General features: G+C 42.1%; 1 protein-coding gene across 2 annotated transcripts in view; it reads left to right on the forward strand.

Moving 5' to 3' along the window:
- Window positions 1-25,952, forward strand: part of klhl29 (kelch like family member 29) — a 242,224-nt gene that overhangs the window by 75,813 nt on the left and 140,459 nt on the right. For both annotated transcript variants that reach the window (XM_030722205.1, XM_030722206.1), the window contains exon 3: window positions 7,884-8,195. In XM_030722205.1, coding sequence (XP_030578065.1) covers window positions 7,923-8,195 — 273 coding nt within the window. In that variant the 5' untranslated portion in view covers window positions 7,884-7,922. The remainder of the gene's footprint in view (window positions 1-7,883; window positions 8,196-25,952) is intronic.

Genomic DNA, 25,952 nt, shown 5'->3' on the forward strand with positions numbered 1-25,952 from the left:
CTGAGGATGACCTCTGTTACCGCTTAGCTATACAGAAGTCAATAAGGCGTGCTCGTGTCAACGATGGAAAGACCGAAATATAGAGCCATTGACGCTACATGGTGGGGTCAAGATAGTATCCAGCCCCAAAGCATGTCTATGATAATGATGGGAAGAGTAAAATCGAAAACGCGAGGCATCTCCATGGCGACAGAGGTGATGTCATGATCCCGGCTGCTGGCAAAGGCTGTGTAGTTGAGGATGCAGACACATATCTGCGGGGCCAGTCGGCTTACAAACCACTCCATTGTAAATCATTGTCACTGTAGCCACTCCTCTTGCTCTCCTCCACATTGTCTCCTATCTCTTGTTCTCGTTTAATTCTCTTGGCCTCTTTTTTCACTCTCTTATTGCTGGTCTGTCTCTCTTATTGATGTCTATATCTCTTGATCTCTCCTCCTTGGCCGTGCACTCTAAGCTGGTGGTGTTGAAAGAGATGGATGCTCACTGCCCTCAGTAATCTCCGCAGCAGCCATTTAGATAATTAAGTCACTGTTCTTTCGCTTGGCTCTCCATGTCCCGCTTCCAAAGCTGACCTACACACACGCACGCACACAAACACAAAGTCACACGCATGTTACAGTAGCTCCAGTAATGCTGCAGCCTACAGTGTCTTTTTTTTTTTTTTTTTCTTTTTTTCCCCCCCTGTTGTGTGTGTGTTTGTGTGTAAATGTGCACGTAGCCATGTGTGGCATCAGCCACAAGAGCTGTTTGTTTTGATGCCGTTGTTGGTTTTTGTTTAGAGAACAGAGAAATTTGCGCAAGGATGCAACGGGGAGAGAAAAGGCGACAGCTGCCACGGGCCACAGAGAATACACCCAAATGTATACACAACTACAAAAACAACCGCGTGATTGGCGTCTGGAAATTCGCCGCACCCGCACCCCCGTAGAAGAAAAATCACGTAGAAAGGCTGGATGGGAAAGTGTGCACACTTGCCTCAGGGTTTTTTTTTTTGTTTTTTTTTTTCTCCAGCTCCGTGTCTTGCTGTTGTGATAATGTGGCGTTTTGTTGAAAGTCGGTGTTTTAATTAACTGAGCAGCAGCGTGCAGTGGTAGAGGTAGCAGTTTCTCTCTGTTCCTTAGGCTAATCATCACGCCTGGGCTGCTGACAGTCATACACTGGCAGGGTGTTACTAACTCAGTCGCTGCAATATTTCCGTGGTCATCCCTGCCCGCGTGGAGGGGGGGGGGCTCACTTTTTCGGACAGAAAAATGACTCTCGGCCCGTGCTGTTTTCATCATGCAAAAGTGAAAACAGTATTCAGACTTGAGTAAACAAGCGGCTTGGAAACCCTTGCATCACATCATATCCCCTACACAAACACACGTGCATCACACATGCGCCCATACGGCTGCCCCCCCCCCCCCCCCCCCCCCTTTTCCCCACATCCGAAGAAACTTTTACTTATTAATGCTCTGCTAAAAGAATTGTGCTGATGCACACAGAGAGGGTAATTTGCTGTCAGTGGTGTCGGCATATGCAATATTTCTTAATCTCAAGAAAAAAATAACCCTTGGCCCCACTTCCTTTTTATTTCTCTTCCCTATGTCTACCTAATACACCTGATCCCTATTTTTTTTTATCCGCCTTGAATGATTTGGCCTTTGCTTGCATGCTTTATCAAACAGGAGATGATCAGAAAGTGTCTGTCTCTGACAAAATGAGGCAGTGTGTGCATGTCACCCACCAGTATTTCATCCATCAAGGTGTCAGATTAATATACAAAGTGCCATCTCTCACTATCGTCTCTGAACCTGTGTGGAAATCCTAATAGGCAGATGAGATAAGGAAATGTGAGGTGCTGGATTCAGATTAGTTCTCGATCTACTCTGAACGACTGGTGATTACCTCGTGGTTTCTTGTCAACTACTGTAGACGTAGCTGTTTAAGTAACACCAGTCTATATGCCTCTAATTTGCTAAAGCGGAAGCTATTTTTGGTTTCAGCGATGCTTACGCTGGTGGGTTCTGTTATGAGAAGCCCTACATTTTTTCTGATATGCTGCTGCCTGTGTGGTGCCTCTGGATTCCACTCAGACCACTAATGAGGTGTGCGAACAGTAGCAAAGTACTAATTCCCCGCAAACCGCTGGGATTAATTCAACCTACTAATGCTAAGAATCAATCCGAACAATAGGCTTGTAGGTTTTCACATAGCTGCGTTTGTCTTCTCAATTTCTGAGGACGGCCTTTTCTCTGCCTCTCTACAGCCCCTCTGTAACTCACCTCCACACGTACACACAGTGTTTGAGGACACGAGACACACTGAACTTAATTTTTCCTTTCCTGTGTTTGCCTTTCCTCTGGGTTCCGCTCTGTTGTTCTCGTGTTTTGTTTTTTTTTTCTTCCTCTTCTCCTGGAACATCAATTAGGTTTCTCCTGTTCACGTCCTTACTAAGGAGAGCTAAAAATACCAAGGAAGCCCTGTTTCTTTCCCAGCAATTCAGTTTGCTTCATCAAGGTGGGAGAAAAAAACGCCTGAAAATGCTGGAAAGAAGAATCTCTCTGCACTAAGAATGTATTAACTCTCTACCATCCAATTTAGGTTTTAGCACATTGCTTAATTAATAACGCTTGTGTGGGAGTGCTTTTATAAGCAGGTGTGTGTGTAATGGAAGTGAAATATGCAATTTAAGATAGTACTGTATCTTCATCATCTGGTGTGACTCATCATCTGGGACGGATTCTAGCTGTGAAGGAGAATTTTAAAGGCCTGAGACTCTGGCTCGCTATGCTTCAGGCTATTCCTGTACCAACAGTCTCAGCCATTATTTAAATATCAGGGTGAATACCTCTGTCGTCCTGGAGGGACTGTCAGCACATTTACTATTGGGGTGTGTGTATGTATGTGTGTGTGTGTGTGTGTGTGTGTGTGTGTGTAAGAAAAGTGTGTGCACCTGGGGTAGTTACTCTCTATACTTGTGTGTGTCTCCCACAGGGCCGCTCATTTACAGCAATATCTTGTCCTCATAAAGTTACAGCGTGCCATGTATCCCCAGCCCTCGTTTGTACCATCCAGCCTCGCTGATGGACGGATTGATCATTAGCGCAGCCTCGTGAGTCTAGCATGTGGCTGTTTGTGTGCGAGCATGGTGAAAGCTGGGCTGTCACTGGGTCAATAGAAATAAACACTACTACAGATTGGAAAAGGAGCCCTCCCTCTTGGGGAGTATCTGTAGCAGGAGGAACTGCTGGGTGGTATTAAACACAGGGCAGAATGTGCTAGCAAAGCAAACATCACACCCCAGAACAGACGTATGACACACCACCCACCCCTCTCCACCCTGATCCCATCCTTAACACCCTTCTCTCTATTTCAGGCTGTGAGCGCGCACACACACACACACACACACACACACGTACACACACACACATATGCACGCACGCTTTACTGCTGTTATATCTCATTTGCTCGCTCGCTCACACTGTCTGGCTGTCTCTCTGTCGTCGCTGCGTTCTGTCCATCTGTTACACTGTTTCTTTCCTCACGTCTATCTGTGGCTCCCTGCGCATTCCCACATGGCTTTGTTAACGCAGTTCTGTCACGCGCACCCAACATGCTGCGTGCCGCCTCGGAGTGACAGATGCTGCTCTAAAGGGTGTGTGTCTCACGTTCCCACCTGCCAGACAACTTTTTTTTTTTTTTTTTTGTTCAAACCGTTGCCGCTTATGACAAGTCGGCGTAAACTCCTCATTTGCGCTGCTCACGTAGGAACACGTAGGGAATCACATCTTCTTCTCGCTTCCCTGTATCCTCCTGCACATTTGCACATACATCTGGAGCTGGCTGTAATTTGGAGCCAAAATTGCCCAGCCACCAACACACTGTGCTTCCACTGTACCTGACAGCCGTACACTCATGATGCAAGTGACAACACAATGGCGAATGCTAGTCAGTCAGCTCATTAGGTTCGATTGCTGACATAGAAGTTCTGTTTTCTGTCTTGACTCTTTTGCTCCTTTTGCTATTTGGGCTTCCTGAGGATTAGTAATTGTATTCATTTTAGTTTTTAATCTCACAGAAAAGAGTTCTCAGCCATCAGCTGTTTTTAGTAGGAGCCGAAGTCAGAAAATAGCATTTGGCGTGGGAACCTCTGATACCCTCAGGTAAGATTATTAACATGCTGACAGGATTGGAGGAGCTGAAGAGTCTCGTTAATTGCTCTAGGGTATGACTGAAATGCTGTCATTATTTCTCTCAAATTTGAAAAAGGAAAAAAAAAAAAAAAAAGCCCTTAGATTGACTTAACATGTGAGCCTTGCAGCAAAGGTTATCAGCCCTCCTCTTGAAAGAGCGTCGTTTCGTCCGGGGCTGACAGTGACTTCATTGGATGTGAAAGAAAATGGGCAAATCTTCATTGGCACCATCTCCCTAGAGCAGTGCGGTGCCGAGCAGAGTGTCATTGGAGATGTGATGTATTTAAGCGTTTATCTGGTCTGGCAGAGTCCACAGGTGTGTTGGGTGTTGGTTTCCACGGGCGCCTCTGAGAGCGAGATTTCTTTTTATCACCTTCTCATACTTAACCTCAAAAACACACAGAGCCACACTCCTTCAGCCTCGAGCTGACGCAGGCTCGCACGCCCGCACGCACACCCAGATTTTAAAGCAGTGGCAGAAACGTAGCTGCGAAGGGAATTTAAGTCTCTGTAATTAGTAGCTTAAATCCTTCTGTTCACCGAGGACCATAAATGTAGTGGGATTTGTCTCGGTGACACTCGTTCTGCGGGGATCTGTTGCCAGCCTCCAGTTACACAGTACATACTGACATGCATAGTGCCGGGATGACAGGAATTCACTTAAGGGATTGTGCAGATATTGAAATGTAGAGCCAAGATTCTGAAAATGCTACTTGGGTGAGTGATAGGATGGGAAGCATGGTGATGTGTGAGTCTCCTCTACAAATCAACAAAAGCATTTGTCATGTGTATAAGGTACTTCATGATGCTAGACTAAAGGTTTGTGCTCAGTCTCAAAGTCAGAAAGGAAATGTGGAGCATAGAGACCCCTGATTAGGAAATGTGATGTTATATGAGACATGAGAAAACAGCAGCTTTGCATACTGTTTATACAAATGTAGCTAACCCTTTGAGTTGTTCTGCAAGTGTTCTGTTCTGTAGAAACCCCTTATGAGCAGTGCTGTCAATCACAAAGGATTGCATTCATTTCATAGTGACTAATTCTTTTCTTAATTCTTTTCTGTAAAGTTCAGTGCCAGATATCACAAATCTTCAGTGAATTCAACCATCAGCTCCATAACAGCTTAGCCCTCTTGCAGCGCTCTGAAAACTGTGCCCCTGACTGTTGCCCAGTGCACTGAACCCTTACAAACCAGGGGTTGGGGCCTGGTATCCCTGTCCTGGGTAGGGTTGCGTCCCTTGATTTACTGTTCCTCATGGGGGTTTTCTCCTCCATATGGAAAGGAGCCAATTGAAGTGGTTTGGGCATCTGACCAGGGTGCCTCCTGGTCAGATGTCTGAATATCTCCCGCATGCCCTACAGGGAGGAGGCCCTAGGCCAGACCCAAGACACCCCCCCCCCCCCCCCCCCCCCCCCCATTTAAACCATTAAAATGCACATATATATCCAAGTTTGACACTTGACTCTGGAGTTCATGTCTTGTTTCCTTAGTCTCAGCGACAACTATTTTGGCATTTCCCTTTAACAAGACTTTTTTGGTAATTTAATTTTTATTGAAATAGGCACTGGATAATCCTCACAGTCCTTCGCAGGGTATTTGAATAGCTTTGCTCACTTTTTGGATTTTTTGCTGTTAGCGATAAATAAAAGAATGCAACGGAGGTGCTTTTTTTTTTTTTTAAAGAGTGAATAATATCTACTTTCTTCACTTTTCATTCTTCTTTCCTGTGCTGAGTGTTGCTATCCTGCTGTGGTTTATTCCACAAAGCCTCCTTGTGTGAGCACATGCAAACTTAGTTCAATGCCTTTTCTGCATAATCAAATGGATTGATTTGTTCTCAAGTGCACCCATGTCCTAACAGGTTTACAGGCAGACAAAACACACTCTGTTTTGCAGTGAATCACCGTCTAGACTAGATAGCACAGTGGATGCACAATAGCATGTCTCCACTTCACATCTGAAAAGCGCTGATAAAAAGAAATTGTGAAAGCAAATGCACTCTTGCCCTCAATTCTGACTTTTGTGGTGATAATGTCTCTTTTTTTTTTTGCTTTTTCTTAACCCGTTTTCATGTGGAGGACTTTTCTGACTGCCCTCTTATTTCTTAGCTGAGGTGTGGAGCACAGGAGATAAGAGAATATTACCTGGCTCTAACTCTGCCATTGTTCCACTGGCCTAGAACCTTGTTAGTCTCTCTGTACATATTTTTAGAGATAATTCAAGCTTATTCTATTGGAAAATTTGAGGTTATTAAAAGGGGTTACTATGGAGAAGGAGTAAGGTTATTGCAGAGAGAAAGAGTGAGAAGAGAGCGTGAGAGAGTCATCCCACAGATTTCAGTTGCTCCGTCTGGCTCTGTCGCCACGGATCAGCTTGCTGTGTTTGCACAGTGGACCTTGTATTGGGGAGATGGGGATTGAGAAAGGTGGGAACAACCACGATTAAAAAAAAAAAAGAACAAAAGATAAAAACACAAAAGAAGAGAGAGAGAGAGAGAGAAGATTGCGGTAGATAAATAAATGGATGGTCACAGCAGTTAAAGTTGCAGTAGGGCCAGTGCTCCCACCACAGGCTGCATGGTGTATCGCTTCCATCAAAGCTTTGTAAAGGACCTTTCATTTGCAGCCTCCTCGTAGAGTCTTGTAGTTGGGTTTAAACGCATTCAGTTGTGGTGTATGCTCCTTTTGTACACTAGCACACACAGAGATACTCACAGAGAAGCCGGCATTTCAAGGCGTTCCCTCCTCTGTGAGGCTGAGAAGCAGCGTGACAGACCCCAGCGTGCAGAATAAAGACTTATCATCCGCTGTCATTCTCTCCTTACAGACCAGGGGATTTTGCATGGGGCTCGCTGAACCTGGTTTGAGCTTGTTATATGTTTATTTCATCTGTTATCATGGGCATAACGTGCCTTTGGTGAGGCTGAGTACAATGCGCTACAAACCCATCAGTGATGGATTTCACTACTCAGATCCTGTACCACTTTGATTTATGACATAATAGAAGAGTGATACGCTGCTCCTGCTGCACAATAGCGCCGTACTCCATTCTGATGTAATTCTAGCTCACTGTCACCTCTTAGCCTATCGCAGCCCGCTGTGCTCGAAAAGGGGAGAACCCTCCAATGCACTTCAAGGGCAATCTGATTGAATTAACCAGCCATTAGATGTATGAGATGAGCTGCAATTTGGAGGGGTATTTATCTATTCAGATGAATGGGTTTTGACCGCAAGGTTATGTTACAGCTACGCTGCCCTCAGGACAACTTGAACTGAGCGTGTACCTGTTTGCGTCTGGCTCAGCCATTTTGTTTTAACCTCTCATTGCTAAGTCTAGATGCTTCACATAACACATTTGGCTCCTTATGGTGTTTGGCACTGATGGTGTTTTTTATAGACCTGCTCAGCGGTGCTCATTTCTCTCCCTCTTGTCGCAGCCCTCGTTAATGACTGGGAGAATAGGAATTAGAGGCAACAAATGAACCGCAGTGTGTTCGCGTCAGTCAGGTGCAGTGGGAGCAGATGCTGTGAGCATTTACACCTTCATGTCAACATGTTCTCTCTTTAATTTACTGACTGAGCATTTCAGTCTTTATATGTCGCGCTGTTCTTGATCTTTTCCCAGAAAAGTTGCGTTTGCATCTGTATTCCTTACTTCTACTTTATATTTAAAATGACCTTTACCCTCTTTCCGTTTCATGCAGGCCTGCCCCTGTTGTTCCCTCTGAGAGGAAGAGGAAGTGATGTCACGCCACCACCACCGCTTTGAGAGGGACTACCGGGGACCCTGGGAGCGGAGAGACATCCGTCCTTCTGGCCTCCACAATGGAGGAGCCAATCATAGCTGTGCCTCTGCCGTTGTCAACGGCAACAACCGTCCGGGGCTCCTTCCCCTCCCAGTCATCCCCTCCCTTCTCCCCACTCCAGTTACAGTTGCCGTGACAACATCGAGCAGCGACATAGCGGTCAAGCGAGGCATCTCGGCAGCAGGATCGGTGGCTCCGGCATCAGCCAAGGTAAGAGCCTCATCCAAATGGATGCTGTGGCACCGGTTTCCCTCTGACTCCTCTTGGAAAGATCTGTCTCTTTTACTGCTTTGTCAAGTTTCTCAATAGCTTTTTTTTTTTTTCCCTTTCTCTCACTGTGTCAACTTTTCGATCTGTGATGACTCCCCAACTGGACATAATATCCAACTTTCTCCATGCTTTTGAGACTCTTCTGTTTTCTTCGCTCGCTCTGTGTGCCTTCCAGTTCTTCCCTCCCACTTTTTTTTTTTTTTCCTAAACATTTCTTCACTGGCATGCCTGTCTTCATGGTTCAACTGTCTCAGCTCTTCAAGCCCCCTCTGTTCTCTCTCTGCAGCCTCCTCTCCTCTTTACCTTTATCCCTCACTCCTGTTTTGCTGCACAGTCTCTGATGCCCCATTCTTGCCAAACCATTTTCCTTCCATCTTCATTTTCTCTCTCTGCCAAATTGCTGGCTTGTCCTGCTTTTGCCTCCTTAGTAATTTTTTTTCTTCCATTATGTAAATGACCTCTGACAGTGGCTCAAATGGGTGCTGCTTTCAGGTGATGATTCAGAGCATGTTAGAAGCAAACAAGTAAAATGAACTAAATCATTATATAGCATATCAATATCTACTGATATCATAATTCACTGATTTCCAAACAGGGTTACAAAAAAATTAGCTCAGCTATTACAAATAATAAATAAGAGGAATGCATAAATATTTATTTAGCTTTACTTTTAAACAGGTCAAATTATTTCATTGTACAGATTAAATTGCTTGCTAAATATAATTGATAAACAGTTTTCATGATAACTAAGTAAAGTTGTTCATATAAAGCTGTAAAATGTTTGGGGGAAAAAGTATTGCTACCAGTTAAATTGCTAGTTAACAACTGAAATTGTTAGCTAGCTATAGTGGATAAATGGTTAATATGGCAGTAAAGTAACATTATTAATATAAAATTGCAAAGTAAATTTATTTATATAAAGTTGTTGGATTGCTAGCAGTTGCTAGCTAGCAATATGGATTAACATCTGAAATTGTTAGCCTGATATAATGAATAAATAGTTAATATAGCGGTAAAGTCAAATTATGAATAAAAAGATTTTAAACAGTATGGCTTGCAGTTAAATTGCTAAGTAACAAAATGGATTAACAGTTGAAACTGTTATGTAAGTAACTAATGAAATAAACAGGGTGCATTTCTGTAAAAGTCAGACTGTTAGCAAACAGTATGAAGGGATTAACGTGGAAGCGAAATGTATTAAATAAATTGGCCAGTAGGCCTATTAAAATAAACGAATGTTAAATGAAGTAATGGTTAAAAGTAGTTTATAACTGGTTGAAATGGTGAGCTAATAGTTGTGGAGAAATATTAAGCTGAGCCCAATCAAACTCATTTGAACAAGTGTTGAAGAGGAAGGAACATTTTAGCCTAACACGGCTGTTGGTGTACATCAGGAGAAAAAGATTGTGAACCACGGTCATAGATTAAAATAAATCTCTTCTAGCGGCATTGTGTCCGTTATATTCCGGCCAAACTGTGTTATAAAGCTATTTTTTTTTTAAGGCCTCAAGTGACCGAGGTACATTCATTCCAGGTTTGATTATATGTTGTATTTGTGTTGAGAAAATAACTGCAGTTTGAAAGTGTCTGAGTGGTACAGTCAAGAGCTGTACAGTTTGTGTTCTCCACCCCATCGTCTTGGGATTTTGCTAGCAAGCTGGCTGTCAGCAGCGTGTGAAGAGAGAGGCCTTTACCAAAAAGGAGTTAGACATTTTAGCCTCTCCCCTGCCTCTGCTTCTATGGATACCATTCATCTTCTCTCTACATTCCTCCTCACTATCAGATCATTTTCTTTAACTTCTTGGTCTCTTGCTCTTGGTGGAATCTGCTCTGTAAGAGCAGAGGTAAACAATGCTCTGGTAATTTAGCCAACAAGTGCACATCATTAGGCTCCCTGCTGAATGCACTGACCACAGACACAGTGAATCTGCTTTGGCACCGCATCGGCCTTTCCTTTTGTGCAGCTGAATAATTACATACGTTCAGACAAAGTCTCGCCAACTCCCACCGTGGCCGTTGTCATCATTCAATGGCTACCATAGCAATTAAGTGCTTTGCATTGCATGTGAGTGCACACTTGTTTAAGCATACAGTATATGTGGGAGTGTGAGTATGTGTGTGCGCGCATGCACAGCAACAACTATATGGATATTTCCCAGGATGCCACCATTATTCAGGGATTTACTCTACTTTGTCTTGCCCCTGACAGTCCTTTGTAGTGTAGGCAATAGAGACCAGCACAGTTTAGAAATGGAAATACAAAGTCTGGGTTCTGCTTTAATAGTGGCCTCCAAAAGCTACAGAAGCCTTAAGAACTGGCCAACACTATGGGAGCCTGTCTCTCTATCTTCTTCCTGGCTGTGTACTGTCCTCACATACACTCTCCCTTTCTGTCATCTTTGATCAAAGCTGTTGGTGGTCACAAAGAGTCTGATGGACGGCTGTAGCTCTCCCTCCATGGCCCCTGTGTCTCTGCTCTGTCCACGAGCGCACTAAAAAGCTGGCAGAACATATTGATTTCCAGTGTTTGGAGACTCTCTCTTCATAAACACACTGGTCCAACTGGAGTCATATAGCAAGACCTATCCAGGAGTGTGTGTGTGTGTGTGCTTGTCTGAAGATGATGCCCCTACACATGTTACTCTGTGTTATAAAACCAAAAATAATCATGAGGCATAGCTTTGGGGTTGCTTTTTGGTTTCTTGTGAGCTTTTATGAATATGAATGCATACATATGTATGCAGGTGTACATATGTGAAGGTGCGTGTAGGACAAATCTAAAGCTAACCACATGGAACAATGAACCATACCTAATCTAGTTAATCTAGACCTATACTCTGTCCATCACTTGCAAGGCAATAATTTATTTTTTTTACTTATTTAATGTACTTTCTGTGCTGCTGTCACAGATGTAAAGACACTGTACACATTAAAACTGTGTAATTAATAACAAAAGCCAGCGGGTCTCCTGCTGATGAGTAGTATCAGTAAATGTCAGGGAAAAGCCCAGTTTCACTCAGTATGCTAGTCGGATTTCCATAGCATTGTTTGCTTAGAATACAAATGAGGCTCAATTTACTAGGTAGTAACTAAATAGATTTTGTTTAGATGGAGTGATGCTATTATTCTCGCAAGCATGGTAGCATCCAAGGAGGCCAGTGGTTATCTCTCCAAGAAGGTGAGAGCTGAGGCCTGTTGCTTGTTAGCAATATTAGGCTCAAACTACAAGGCCACATTCTGTAAAACCTGAAGAAGTGGAGCATGAGTAAAAGAAGTACTCATTAGATTTTGGTGCTAATACTGAATACTTTAGTTAAAATGGAAAAATAGTGTATTGGCCTTGGTGGAGAATGCCTCATACATTTGTATTATTTACAGTTCAACCTTCTTCATTAAAAAAACAACACTTTTCTGACAGATTTTTTACCGCTCTCTGTGAATGAATAAATGCGTATCATTTGTGCCACCAACATTTTCTTTAAGGTGACTAAATATTAAAGGGAGAAATCTAATATTTGGTTTACTTGGGTGCACATGTATTTGTCCTAAATCATTTAGTGTGTGATGTTCAGTCCTGGATGAGACTTCCTCAGTTCAGTGTTATGTTTACATGAGCGTACTTGCATCAAAATTTCAGCGCGCTTGGAGTTCCAGACAGAACATATTAGCTGGACACGGCGTCTTAGCTATAGCCTCGTATAAGGGCTTTCCTTAAAAGGACACACACTGTGCCATTTTATTAATCTCGTCCCGTGCTATTTTTATTAATCTTTTACATTGCATTAAGTCACACTACAGGTTTTAATCTACCTTCCCGTGTGGCCAGAGCATGCGACTTTTCTGCTCATACTGAACTGAAATACCAAATCCTCCAGCTGCTTTTGTCCAGGGACAGTTTAGCAATGCTTATGCAAACAACATAGTTGCACGTCCTCATTACTGACATAAAAAGACATTACTTTGTGCAGTTTACAAAGCTGAAATCACAGCGCTGCTTTAATAATGAATTATAAAGGGTTTTACACCTCTTCTGAGTGATCTGCATAGGGCTTGTGATTTTAAAATTGTATATATTCACTTCTGAGGGATGGATTTGTGAAATATCTGTGCCTTTAAATCTGTCGCTAAACATGTGCACATTAATGTTACAACCTGTTATTAAGGTTAGTGAGGATTTTATAGACTTTATACACGCAGTAAATCCGGACTTTTTATCCACTAACACATTACTCAGAATATATCTTCCCACAGATAGGCCACTGAAACATATGGATTTTGCAGCATGGACTAATCCCTGACTATGAAATTTTTTAATCCATCCTCCCCTGATATTTAATGGCAGCACTACAGCAGTAGCTGGAATTTCTTTACCAGTCCTTGTGTGATCCAAATGCAGCAGACGTAGCTGATATATAAAGAGCATGCTGATAAATTGGATCGATTTGTTGGCTGAACATGGATGATGTCAGATAAGACGGCATTCACCGATGGCAGTGGCCAATCTTAATCTGTTATTGTCCCATCAGTTTTGTCATCCTGCTGTCTGGGGCCCAGTTTCATCAATTTTAAATGTATGCAAATTCAAAAACCAAATAACAAGAGGAGGGAGGGGAGGGGGGGGGGGGGGGTGTTATTAAGAATTCATGTTGTTATTTTAAACATCGTTATCAGCCCAAAATCTCACATCAGTACAGCCTTGATATTGATCAAGGGAGTACCAAAAATAAATCATTATCATTTGCTTGAAGGCTTATGTTGATGGACTGCATCACTGGCATTTTGAGTCTCTCTGTTTACATCTCATTCATTTCTCTGCTGAAAATGTTTCTTGATGAGATTTGGTTTCTGATCTTTCGAGCAGTCTCGATCCGTGATTGCTATTTGTTTAGCCTGTAGCCATCTCATTAGTTTAATGTTGTTAGAAACAAACTCGGTAGGTAAGTAATCTTCTGTTATGGGCCTGTGTTATTCTGGTCGGATAGCTGTAGTAGGAAGGCGCAAAATGAGTCTCTAAGCGAAGTCCAGTATGAATTATTTAAAGACGCTTTGTGAAGGTTATGCTTTGTATTTTGTAGTGTCTCAAAAAAAGTATTGATTAACAGTGGTTTGCAGTAAATAAAAGGCGTGAAAGTACAAGTTTATCACGTTATCGTGCAGTGTTTTGGCTTTAAATTGAAAGGGACGCCATAGTGCATGCACAGTACTGCTTGCACCAATTCCAATAAGCTGACGGCCTGGTAAACAGTGAACTTGAATAAACTTGATATTTACTTTTAATTCTTTGTATTAAAAGTGTTACTTCAGTGATGAGTTGAGCCCAGGTGAGCATCAGGAAGAGGGGAAACCCCCCCCACCCCACCCCCAAAAAAAATCCTTCAGCTGCTGACAGCAACAATCAATAGAGCTTGTCTTAAAACAAAATTACACATTGTGTCTTGCTGGTCATTGATTTCAGCCAGGTCAGGTAGCCAGTGAATTGAAGCAGACCCCATACTGGGACCAACACAACACTGAACAGCAGGTGTCATGGCCTCACTCTGACACAATCAAAAAAAAAAAAAAACAGAAAGAAAGAAACCTCGCAAAAAGCACGATTCTTCTGAGACTATTTTTTTCTGCATCTAGTAAGCAGTATTTGGGTCTGCCATGTGAATGGGGAGGGGGGGAGCAAAGAATACAATGATAGATGATCTGATCGGCATTGAAGCATTTCAAACACTGGGGCATCACCTTTGCAGGCCATTAGCAGTGGCTTAGCTTTCATTCTTCTTATCTTGCAGAGCGTTAATATCTGCGTAAAGAAACACTCCATGCGAATGTCACTCTTGTGTCAGGGAGCCTTGTAATGAATAGACTGGAAGAGCGAAAATTATTGAATCTCTACCGAGGTTGAGGCTAAAAGGGGAAAAAGTCTTTTGAAAAATGGGATAACTTTGTGACGAGTCGCTGTGAAATGTATTGAATATGAGATGATTAAAGTTTAAGTAGGCACACACTGGGGAAGCAGGATGAGAGAGACAGAATGGAGACAGGAGGAAGGGAGGGAGGCGGTAGGTGAGAGCTGCTTTTGAATTAGCTTGAGCTAGTAGAGGAAACTACAATTGTTCTGTCAAACACTGCAGTGCAACTCCATCGTCAAGATAAGATGAAACTTTACATTTTCAAAGCAGACAGACTCACCATGGGGCCTTGCAGAAAACTCTACTCCTTTATGAGGAAAGCTGAGAACACTGATCATCGCAGCGAGAGAAATGATTGCTTCACAGCTTGAAATGATGTCATCCAGCATGCCTTTATACTGATGGACATAAACTGATGGTGCAGATAATTTAGCAAGATAGTTTACAAGAACTGGTTAAGAATAATAATAAAAAAATATATATTGCGTGCTTCTTTTCATCCCTGACGTTTTGACTTCCATTAAGATTCAAAATCTATACTCAAAACTCTTCTTAAATACTAAATAGTGCAAAGCTTTCTGAGGCACCTTTATCTTCTCTCTGAGGTGCAGCAAGGTAAACAATCTTCACACGCGGCTGCCTGGATGTGATTTATTAGCTTCTACTGTATGTGTTGCCATCCTATCTCAGACTTGCTGTGTGCCATTTTCATTCACAGTGAAAATGTCACCAAATCCAGCTCTCAAAAGACAATTCCTCTGAAGTAGACCTGACTGATTGATGAGGAATGCTTTATTTCAGCACTGCGGCTTTCATTTATTATCTATATGGCATCGTGTAAAACCTGAAGGCTTTTTCATAGGTGAGTCAAGAGTCCCTTTATCAGAGTTTCAGTGTTTGAAGAGTTATTCAATTTTAAATATGCGGAGCCAGAGGTCTGTTTCGCTTTCTTTTTTTTTTTTTTTTTTCTTTGTAAGTGGTTAAGTGGTGCATGTGTCGGAGGATATTTTAGCACTAAAAGTCAGCTTGTCTAACAAAGAGCTGAGCCGAACCTGTCAGCTCTTTCTGCCTTGTCCATCTGGTGGAAGTGTCAGTTTGGATAAAGACAGCCCTCGGCGCGTATGCAGAAAATCCGCCCTCAAGCGCGCTATTAAAAATGCCACTTTCTTTTTGCTTCTTCTGATTGGATTTTTCCTCACTGGAAAACAAGAGTTTAATTCCTGGCACATACAGCGAGGATAACGTTCACAGCCTGTCGATGCGTACACCTGATTTTAATTGGTCTGCCAGTTAATGAACTAAGACTCCTGCTTCAGTCTTTTACTTTCCATTAGCCGGGCATTAATTCTTTAGAATCTTTTTACATAAACGCAAACATCACCGGGGTGTTTGTGGACAAACAAATGTGCTGTCAGGCATCTACAGCAGAGGCATTAAAGAAACAGCGGACTGCAAGGGAGCAGTGGGAAGATTAGGCAGTGATTTTTTTTTTTTTTCCCTTCACATGATACATGGAAACTTTTGAGTGTTAAGGAGATGCAGCGATTGTGTGTTTACCTGGAACAACAGCACTGGGGTCTGGACGTCTCTGCACCATGTGGGGAGAATTAGAGCTTTCCACTTTGAGTCAGGCCGGGGCTACGCTGCCATGATTGCTAATCAAGGACAGAAATGCAGAGCCAGACAGACAGACAGACAGAGAGAGAGTGAGAGAGCGAGTCAAAGACAGACAGACAGACAGGTGGACTCCTCAGTCATGAGGACTGCATACTGTCAAACTGTCAGAGGAAAAAAAGGCATTGTAAAAAGGGAACTGTCAAAACCTTATTTTTTTTCTTCTTTTTTTCCCCTCCTGTTATTCACATTTTAAATCGGACAGGTTGTGAATGGGAGTCATGAATCTGATGACAGATTTATCAGAAATCTCTCACCTTCATCGCACAGTTAGGACCTCATCTTTGCTGTCAAAAAATATTGATAGCCGTCTTGATTTTGGGGGGGGGGGGGGGGTCCACATTAAAAACGAAACAGTTGGCGGATGTGGGAGGATAACGAAGCAACAGGTCAAAGGACGGGTGAAGGAAAGTGTTATCTTAGTCTGTCTTGTCACTCTCCCAGTGACAGGAATGTCCCACAGGTTTCATCTAACCCACATCTTTTTTCATGAGTGGTCTGTCTTTGTGTCCATAGAGGTAGGATCCCAGCTGACCTATTGTCTCGACAATGTAGTGCTGCAATTATCCATCCAGCTCTTCCCCTATAACAATTCTGCAGCCTGGCCAAGTCTTTCTTCTCTCTTTGCCTTTTGCTTTCAGTGCGCATGCTGGATTTGGATGCTTTTGGGTGAAAAAAAATAAATAAATAAAATGGACAAAGACGGGCTATTGTTCTAAAAATCCATGGATACCCCAGAATAGGAGACCTTTTGGGGAACTGGCTCTGCAGTGTGTCTTTGCTGGTTACAGTGGGCTTTATAAAAATTATGCGTGCCTGGCTCTGGCAGGAGAAGAGAAGATTGTCCAGTAGGGGCTTGCTCTTCTCCTCTTTCTGTTGTGTTTTTTTTGTGTGTGTGTGTGTGTGTGTGTGTGTGTGTATATATACGTGTGGGTGGAAATGGAAAAGCAGCCTTCTCAACACACCGGCTGTCTTATGAGTCTGGCTCCAAACTGGCGGCCTGATGGCTCAATCTAATAAGCAGTCATTGGATATCAGATTTGAATCTCTCTGCTGTGTGAAAGACGAGACGCAAGTCCCTTCTCTATTTATGTCACAATGACTATGCAATATGAGGGTGTTATATTGAAAGGGTTGAGGAGTGTGTTGTCATCCAATACTGTACATCTGCTCTCCCACCAGTACACAGAGATCATTGTCCCTCTGGTCTTTGGCGGAGGAGGAACTGGCACGGTGAACGTCACTAGACAAATAAAGGTGTGTTTATAAAGAGCAGGCTCTCTTTTTTTTTTTTTTTTTTCCTCTTTTCTGTTCCATGTGTCTTCTGTGCATGGCATTAGTTTGTCTCCTGTGCTCAGATTTGTTGGGAAATTAGTAGCTTATGTTGGACTCTCCAGTTGCACAATTTGATGAAAGCAAGAAAGTCATAGAAATCCCTTCCCTACGTTATCTCTTTGGCTTTTTTTTTTTTTTTTTTATCTTGCTCCATCACACCTCTATTACTTTTTCTATCTAATTCGTCAGCCCATCTCTGCGCTTCCCCTCCGTCCACTACTCCTTTTGCGACTTCAAACAACTTCTTGTCTTTGTTGAGGCATAGATCCCCATGCCTGCGTCAGCTATGCCACCCTCTGAGCGCGCTTGTGTGAAATTGGATTGCTGATCCGCTGGTTTTGAGTGGCAGAGATGTAATATGGGATAGCAGGAACCGCATGCTCTGATGCCAGAGACAGCTGTTACAGGACACCAAGGGATCACAGATGACGCTTGACTCCTAGTCCTCATCTCTTCAAGACTGGAAATGCTCTCAGAAAATCTCATGACAGCATAAAGGAAAATGCCACTGAACAACAAACAGAGACACACAAGGCTGTGGTCAGACACATTGCGCTCCCCAGCTTGTTCAAGGCTGTCAGATTCGCTCGATTCGCTTAAGTGTCAAGAGGTCATTGTTGATCCCTGGGCAATTTGAAGTGGCTGTCGTCTTAGATTAGCTATTATCATTTGTCATCGCTGTCACCGCTCCTCTTCCTCATCATAGGTTGAGAGGTCTAAGTCAGAGGGGAAAGTTATTCTTCATACAAATTTATCTTTTGATTATCACACACTCGGACTACTTTGGCCTGAAAGGTAAAAGGTTTGCACTCTTTATCGGCTTGAATTCATGTCACTGGCAGGGGCATTTTTTTTCAAAGCAAAAACGGTATCAGAGTATGCACAGACTCCTCTCAAACCGCTCCTGCAGCATAGCCTGTCTTCACCATCCATTTTTCTCAGTTTGTTTTAAGCAGACATTTTCCTGCAAAGTAAACTATACTGCCAAAAGTATTCACTCATCCAAATCATTGAATTCAGGTGTTCCAATCACTTCCACGGTCACAGGTGTATAAAACCCAGCACCTAGTCCTGCAGACTGCTTCTACAAATGTTTGTGAAAGACTGGGTCGCTCTTAGGGGCTCAGTGAACTCCAGTCATGAATTTTCCTCACTACTAAATATTCCACACTCAGCTGTTAGTGGTATTATAACAAAATGGAAGTGGTTGGGAACCACAGCATCTCAGTGGTAGGCCACGTAAAATCACAGAGTGGGGGTCAGTGGATGCTGAGGTGCATAGTGCGCAGACGTCACCAACTTTCTGCAGATTCAATCGCTACAGACCTCCAAACTTCATGTGGCCTTCAGATGAGTTCATGAACAGTGCATAGAGAGCTTCATCGAATGGGTTTTCATGGCTGAGCAGCTGCATCCAAACCTTGCATCACCCAGTGCGATGCAAAGCTTTGCCTGCAGTGCTATAAAGCACGCCGACACTGGACTCCAGAGCAGCGGAGACGTGTTCTCTGGAGTGACAAATCACGCTGCTCTATCTGGCAGTCCGATGTCAGTCAAGTTCATACGCGTGCGAAGGCAGACGAGCAAATACTTTTGGCATGATAGTGTATGTGTAAATCCACAGAGTTCACTCTTGGCATTGAGTTTCTGCTATGCAGTAGGCTGATTAGATATTTGCATTGTCAAGCAGTCGAACAGGTGTACCTAACAAAGTGGCCAATGAGTGCATATCAGTAAGCAGCCATTGTTGGCAAAGGCACTTGAAACCTGAAAAAATTATCAAAGAACCTCCAAATGCTGGTTTCAGAGGGGGTGCCCGTAAAATCGTCCAGAATAAATGGTGCAGTTTGGAGCTTTAACCCCAAAATCTAAATATTTATGGCAAACATTTTCTCTATGCCATTTTAATTATTTGTTAAATTGTTATATATTAATGTCTTTTAGTTGTAGTACAATGCTTTTCTGTAAGTGTGAGGGATAGCCCAGCAATTCCAGCCACGTTAAGGCATTCACCATTTAAGATCCTTAGCAGCATGCATTAGCAGAATGCTAGCATTTAATGTGTAGTCCAATGAAAAAGTAGTGAGGCAGCAGACAGGAGTGTTTCATTTTGGTTCTGCAATATAATCAGTGCTGCATTTGTAAAAGCTAGAATGGCTTTTTTTTTTTGTCTAGAAGCGAGTGTAAATAGTTATTTTAGCCATTTAGCAGCATTATGTAACTGAGAATTGCTCATTGAGTGCTATCTCATGAGCACCCCCCACTGCGCCCTCAGCTGAATCGCAGCCAATTTCTGTACAGTGGAATTAATAGGAAGTAGAAAGGCTCCTCTACATTACCGACATTACTCATAGCTGTCTGAATTATCCACATTTCACTATAACACAAGATGAATGCTGTGAAAATGCTTTTGCTTAACCTCGTCAGTGGGAAAAGAAATGCTTACTTCTTTCTGTGATACCTCCTATCTTACTGCTTGTATCCACTTCTACTCTGGTCTCTTCTTTAGAGAACAGTTTTTGGGAACTTATAAAAAGAAAAAGCCTCGGTTCTGTCACCTGTTTGTAGTGCAGCTTTCTTTTATCATTTTTTTATTTTCTTTTTTTTTTTTTTTTGCCAGCAGACTGAATTGTCAGAGGCTGCTTCATAAAGTCAGTAGAGACACATGAAGTATTTTTTTTTTTCCCCCTGTGTAGGTGGGACCTAATTGTGCTCTGTTTCTGTGCTTATACAAGTTTTATATTAGCAGTTTCATCTCCCACTTAAACAAGTTTAGTGCAGAAAATGTATTTATAGAAAGACGAGTTGTAATTGATATAGTCTGCATTTGAGTATTTACAGCCTATTTTAAATAATAGATTTTAGAAAGCTGCAGTCAGATGTCTAGAGACACTAAAGCCTCTCTCTTCAGTTCAAGGCTGCCATTCATTCATCTATGTAATTGAGCACATCATCAAATGAGTGGATCAGCACTCTAGCCCTTCATACCCGCACTTAGTACCCAAATTTCCCTTCAAGTGTTAAATGAACCCCCCGCTGATCCTCGCTGATTGTATGTCATTTGGATTTTGTCTGGTGGCAATAAAACCTCATCTGCCAGCATCGTTCTCCTTCCTCCATGGCCACTCCTTTCCCTTTGTCTGTCCTGTTCCACAATTGCAGAATAAAGAGAGGTGGCATTTCAAAAGGTCCACATGTGGAGGGGTTGACATTCAAAGTACTGCCACCTTAAGGTTAACTCCAAACGAAAGGTGATGGTGAATGCAGGCTTTTAAGGCATCAGTCATGTTGGAGAATATCAGATATCAGTGAGGAGGCAGATGGAGTAGTGTTTAAGATGCACAGGTAAACAATACAGCCTCTCTTTGGCATGTCTGGCACTTCACTCAGATCCATCTCACACCTGTGGTATTAAGGTCTGATGGTGCTCTTAGCATCAGTTACATGCTGCAAAAGACAATGAGGGATTTTTGTCCTGCTGTTGTGCTGCCAAGGCTGTATTTGTGTAAATGCATATGGCTTCAAAAGGAGTAGTTATGGACAATTGCCCTCAGACACGACCCAAGCCTGAAACTTGACTCCTGGTAAAAACATTTACTTTTTTCATTCCTATTTGAAAAAGGTAGACTAAAAGTGTTTGTACTTTCTATGGCTGTAAATAGACACTGACAGGCTTAGCTTTGAAAATTCCTTGCTTGACTTATTGCAGTTTTCAGCTGGGTGCACAAAAGAGACAATAAGCGTAAGGCTTACAAGAGGCTTCTTGAAAAAAGGGGGAAAAGAAGAAGAAGAAAAATCACTAGCCAATTGGCCGTGCTCTCCTCACTCACTGAGCTGATATCTGGAAAGGATCTTAGGCGTTTTGTTTAGCTTTAATGTTTCTACTGAAGAACACAAAGTGCATGGAACAGGAGAAGGAATTTTGCTATTGACTCTGAGTGGCTCTGGGGATGGGAGTATCTGTCAGGCAGCCCAGCACTTTGATTGAGACTGACACATCTCCACATTCCCTGAAGTTTTCTGTAATGCAACCATAAGGCTGACATTTTTGGTTTTTGTCTCAGCAAATATTATGTTAAAATCTGATCTGCACTCAACTGATGCATCATAATGAGATATTCTGATGTGAACTTTTCGTCAGGGTGCACTGTCAGGTAAAGTTTGAGTTTATCCACTACTTTTGTCCTGTTACCTGTAATGTTGCTGTTGGCCTTCTGTTCTCTTTTTTTACTTTATGTTTAGACATGATAAGCAAATGTTATGTTGTGCCACTCTTGGCAGCAATAACTGCAGGTATTTGCAGTAACTGGCGATGAGTCTTTCACATCACTGTGGCTGAATTTTTGGCCCTCTTTTCTTTGCAGAATTGTTGTAATTCAGCCACATTGGAGGGTTTTCCAGCATGAACGGCCTGTTTAAGGGCATGCCAAAGCATCTCAATAGGATTTAAGTCCAGACTTTGATTAGGTCACTCTAAAACCTTCCTTTTTCTTTTTTTTCTTCGAGTCATTCAGAGGTGGACTTGCTGGTGTATTTCAGATCATAACCCAAGTGCGCTTGAACCTCAGGGCACAAACTGATGGTCGGGTAAGCTCCTTTGGGATGTTGTGGAAGAGAGCAGAATTCAAGTCGTGCAGGTCCTGAAGCAGCAAAGCAGCCCCAGACCATCACACTACCACCACCATGTTTGACTGTTGGTATGATGGTCTTTTTATGAAATGCTGTGATAGTTTTATGCCAGATGTAACGGGAGTCAAACCTTCCAGAAAGTTCAACTTTTGTCTCATCAGTCCACAGAATCCACAGAACCACTGCCATTACTTTTTCTCACAGGTCCCGGGAGATTTGTATAACTTTTTCCTTAATAGATGAAATCATTATTTAAAATCTGCATTTTGTATTTACTCGGGTAATCTTTGTCTAATATTAAAATTTGTTTGATCTGAAACATTTAAGTGTGATAAATATGAAAAAATCTAAGAAATGTAATATTTTTTTTACTGCACTGTACAAATATGCCAAAATCATGCAAAGTATTAAACAAATACAGTTGAAGTTGACAGAAACTGGGATGATGTGATAACGTATATTTTTTACTGCGGAGATTATTACAATTAGTAGTAGTAGTACGTAGTAGTATTGACAATAGCTGAACTGAACCTTTGTACTGGCGCAGTAATGTAAAGTAGAGGCTGATCTGCTTCAGCTGTAATGTGCTCTTATAGGTACTCGTAACTCTCTCAGATAAACATTTTGTGCCCCTAACAACCCATGTTTTATCTGTCCCTGTGCTGTTTTAAAAGTGAATGACTGCACCCAACTAAAATTTCTGTTTCCATTAGAAATGTGGTATCTACTTTAGCTTGCAGTTTCATTAGGATGTCGGGTTGATCTGGGCTAATGTCTTTAATGAATGAGTCTGAGGCCCCTGCATTCATCATCATCAATAACAACAGCCGACTCTACTGTACTGCTGATAGGTTCTGCTTGGGGCGATAAAATAATTGCCCTTTTTGTGTCAGATTGGAGGAAGCTGATTGTCAAAGTTTACAAGGCTACAAGCTTATCTTCAGTCAGCAACTGGCAACATTGCTGCACTGACTGGGTGATGTTTCTCTGAGAATGCAGAATCTTTGTTTAGGGACCCTAATGCAACCTAATATTTTATGCATGTTATGAAGTATGTTTAACATATGAAAAATACATTTAACAAATTAATTATTTACATAAAAAAAAAAAATTCAGGAGCCTTCTACCAGCTTCAGCCATCCATCATATATAAGAGACGTTTTCCTCTCTCACATTTTTTTTAATATAACAAGGTCCTCATTATGACAGAAGCTTTTCTTAGACTCCAGACAACTTTTTATCTGTCTCTCCTTATTCTTCCATTTCTATCTGTCCATTATTCAACTGTCGGCCCCTGGTATTGTGGCCTACTTGCTGTGGGCCTTCCCTGTGCACCAGGCTCAGGGGATCTAAAGCCAGCCATTTTAATAATACACACATAAATAATAGATATATTTTAAATGCAAATTCTAATAGGGACTTTGGGGGTGACTCAATCATGCAGCATTTGCGGTTTTGACCTTAACTCGGGCTAACAAATTACTGGGAGCTCAGTGTTTCTCATTAGGTGCTCCACGCATCATCACACCGCCAAGTTGCCTTTGGCTATAACCACAACCACTGTATACACCATGTTAAATGTTTTCCTTTCATTTTTCTGCAGAGTTTAGTACTTCGTTTACTTGTGCTTTTTCCTGCCCTGTGGTGCTAAGTAACATAAATTACTTCACACTTGATGTTGCTGATAAGAGTATAATACATACAGTAGGGAAAAGTATAAGAGGGCTCTTGTTTTTGCTCTGCCTCACCTGAGATTCATGGAAAAAACTGGAATAGTGTGTACTTAAGTGCAGGTAAGAAGTTGTCTGGAGCATGAAAGTGTATTCAATGTAAAAATAAATGTCCAGCATTTGAAATCCTAATTCAAGCAAAAGTATTATCACAAAATGCCTAAATTACCAAAATCTAAGTGCTTTGCATGAAAATGGCTTCTTCAGATTGTGGCTGCTTGTCTGGGGTTGTTGCCATGCTGCAGAATTAATCTGGGGCCAGTGTGATGCCTCTTGTATAGCACTGCACTGCTTTTCACTACTTGAATTTAGAGAAGCTGAGTGGCTATATCAGTACAAACACTTGAGAACATTTTTATGTGTTTAAAAGAAGGGGTTCTGTATCTTAATCATCCATCCATCCATCTATTCATACTTATCTGCCTCTTATGTTATACGTTGCAGTTTATCTCAGTGTCAGCTCGGTGAGCATATATTCTGGACAGGTCACCGGTGGATGTCTGAGCAAACAAACAAGCCATTTTGCATGTCTGGACTCATGCAGATAAAAATAAAAATCAAACCCAGGACCTTCTTGCTGTGAGGCGGCTCTGGTAAACACTAAGCCACCGTACTCCTATTCATAATGATAACAGTGGAACTGCCGTGTAATTGGAAAGAATAAATCTGGGCTGGGTATAATAGTGGGAACGGTTATTACAAATTGCACACATTCTAATGTGTTTCCACAAAAGAAAGAAACATTCCACCCATCCAAGAGATAGATGCAGGTATGCAGGCAAAAAAATCTTAGAATTACTGTAGTTATTGTGCCGAGAGGTTATGCTATGAATAAGGGTCATGTTTTGTTGAATGGATTTAAGATTACGCCAGGCAGCTCCTTAGTGCTTCAGCATCAATTTTTTTTTTTTTTTTTCCCCAGTTTTATTTTTACAGCAATTGCTCCACCGTGCACCGTGACCACCCCCTTACATTTATTCCCGCTAATATCAACAGCTGGCCGTCACATTTACCTACAACCTTAAGGCTCTCTGTGTTTTGGAAAGCTCACTGGCACAAGATGCACAAATATGTGGCTCATCATGTGCGAAACAACAAAGGCCACACAGTTTGTATTCCTTTGTAATTCAGCTCTAATAACAGCCCGGCAAACTTTATTGCAACCCTAATCAGATTAGATACTTCTGGGAAATAACAGTTGATAATGTTTGAAGAGGAGGATAATATCCCTATTCAAATTAGTCTGCAAATTAGAATGGAATAAATTGTCTGTTCAACATAATATTTTACCGAGTCTAGAGACAAAGCAATCCAAAAAGTAATTGAAAGCAATTAGATTATGATTACTAAATTTGATTAATCTGGTGGATTACACTACCGGTTGACAATTTCAGGTTGGTATTCTGTTACAAATCACTAATATATAACATTATATTTATATCTGCATTTCTCAAATGAATCTTTATTAGGACTATGCATTATAGCACTGATGACAGAATAGTGGATTTTCTATGGAAATAACATTGCTCAGTACAGTATTAAATTCTGTGCTCTGGACTAAAAGCCTCTCTTAATGTTAGCAATCATTAATTTTAGCTCTTTAGCATAAATCCTGTTCTAAAACTTGCTTAGTAATGACATCAGCTATAAAGCTTCATTCAGGCAAGCTAGAGGAGTAAACTCCCACAAAGTAAAATTTAACTACAACCAGTCATTATGCAACACCTTTATGAAAGCGTGTAATTACTTTATGAAATGCAACACTTCTTATACTTGCCATAACTTTCTTTACAGGTGTGCAAGCAACACTGTGGGCCCTCACTCACTATCTTAATGTCAGTATAAGAGTGCAGGACACTCGCTGTGTCGTCTGTGACTTGCCGCTGATCTGTCAGCACTGCGCCGTCGTCTAAGTGCCGGTGGGCTTGCCGGTCTTGTTCGCCGTCGTTCTCTTCCAGCCATGCCAGGAGGCACTGTTTGTCATGGCCTGTCATTTCAGAGGGAGAGAGCGAGTGTGCGCACCACGATTTGACGTAAATGAAAAGTAAGGTATGATTGTTGCGTCGCTGCCCACTCCCCTGCTTCCATCATGACATCTCTCGTTCATTTGATCCATCCCTGGTGCTATTACCGTGAGCTGGAGCCTAAATGTCAGCCCGGTTTGAGTCATATTTCCATTTTGGAAGGAAAAAAAAAAAAAAAAAAAGTCTTTATCCCACAGTGCAGCCGTCCTTCTATGTTTTGGTTGTTTTTGTTGTTGTTGGAAATTCTACAGCTGTCATCTCAATTAGGAAGCTGATTTCAAGGGAGTGTTTGTGCACTCGCGCCACCTCTAGTGTCTCCTGATGACGCGCAGTATGTCAGGACGGTGTGTGGAGAGAATGCTCTCAAGGTCAGGCTGAAAATTGGAACCATTTCATCATGAATCA

Source organism: Archocentrus centrarchus, chromosome 24 (assembly GCF_007364275.1).
Source record: "Archocentrus centrarchus isolate MPI-CPG fArcCen1 chromosome 24, fArcCen1, whole genome shotgun sequence".
Taxonomy (NCBI): domain Eukaryota; kingdom Metazoa; phylum Chordata; class Actinopteri; order Cichliformes; family Cichlidae; genus Archocentrus; species Archocentrus centrarchus.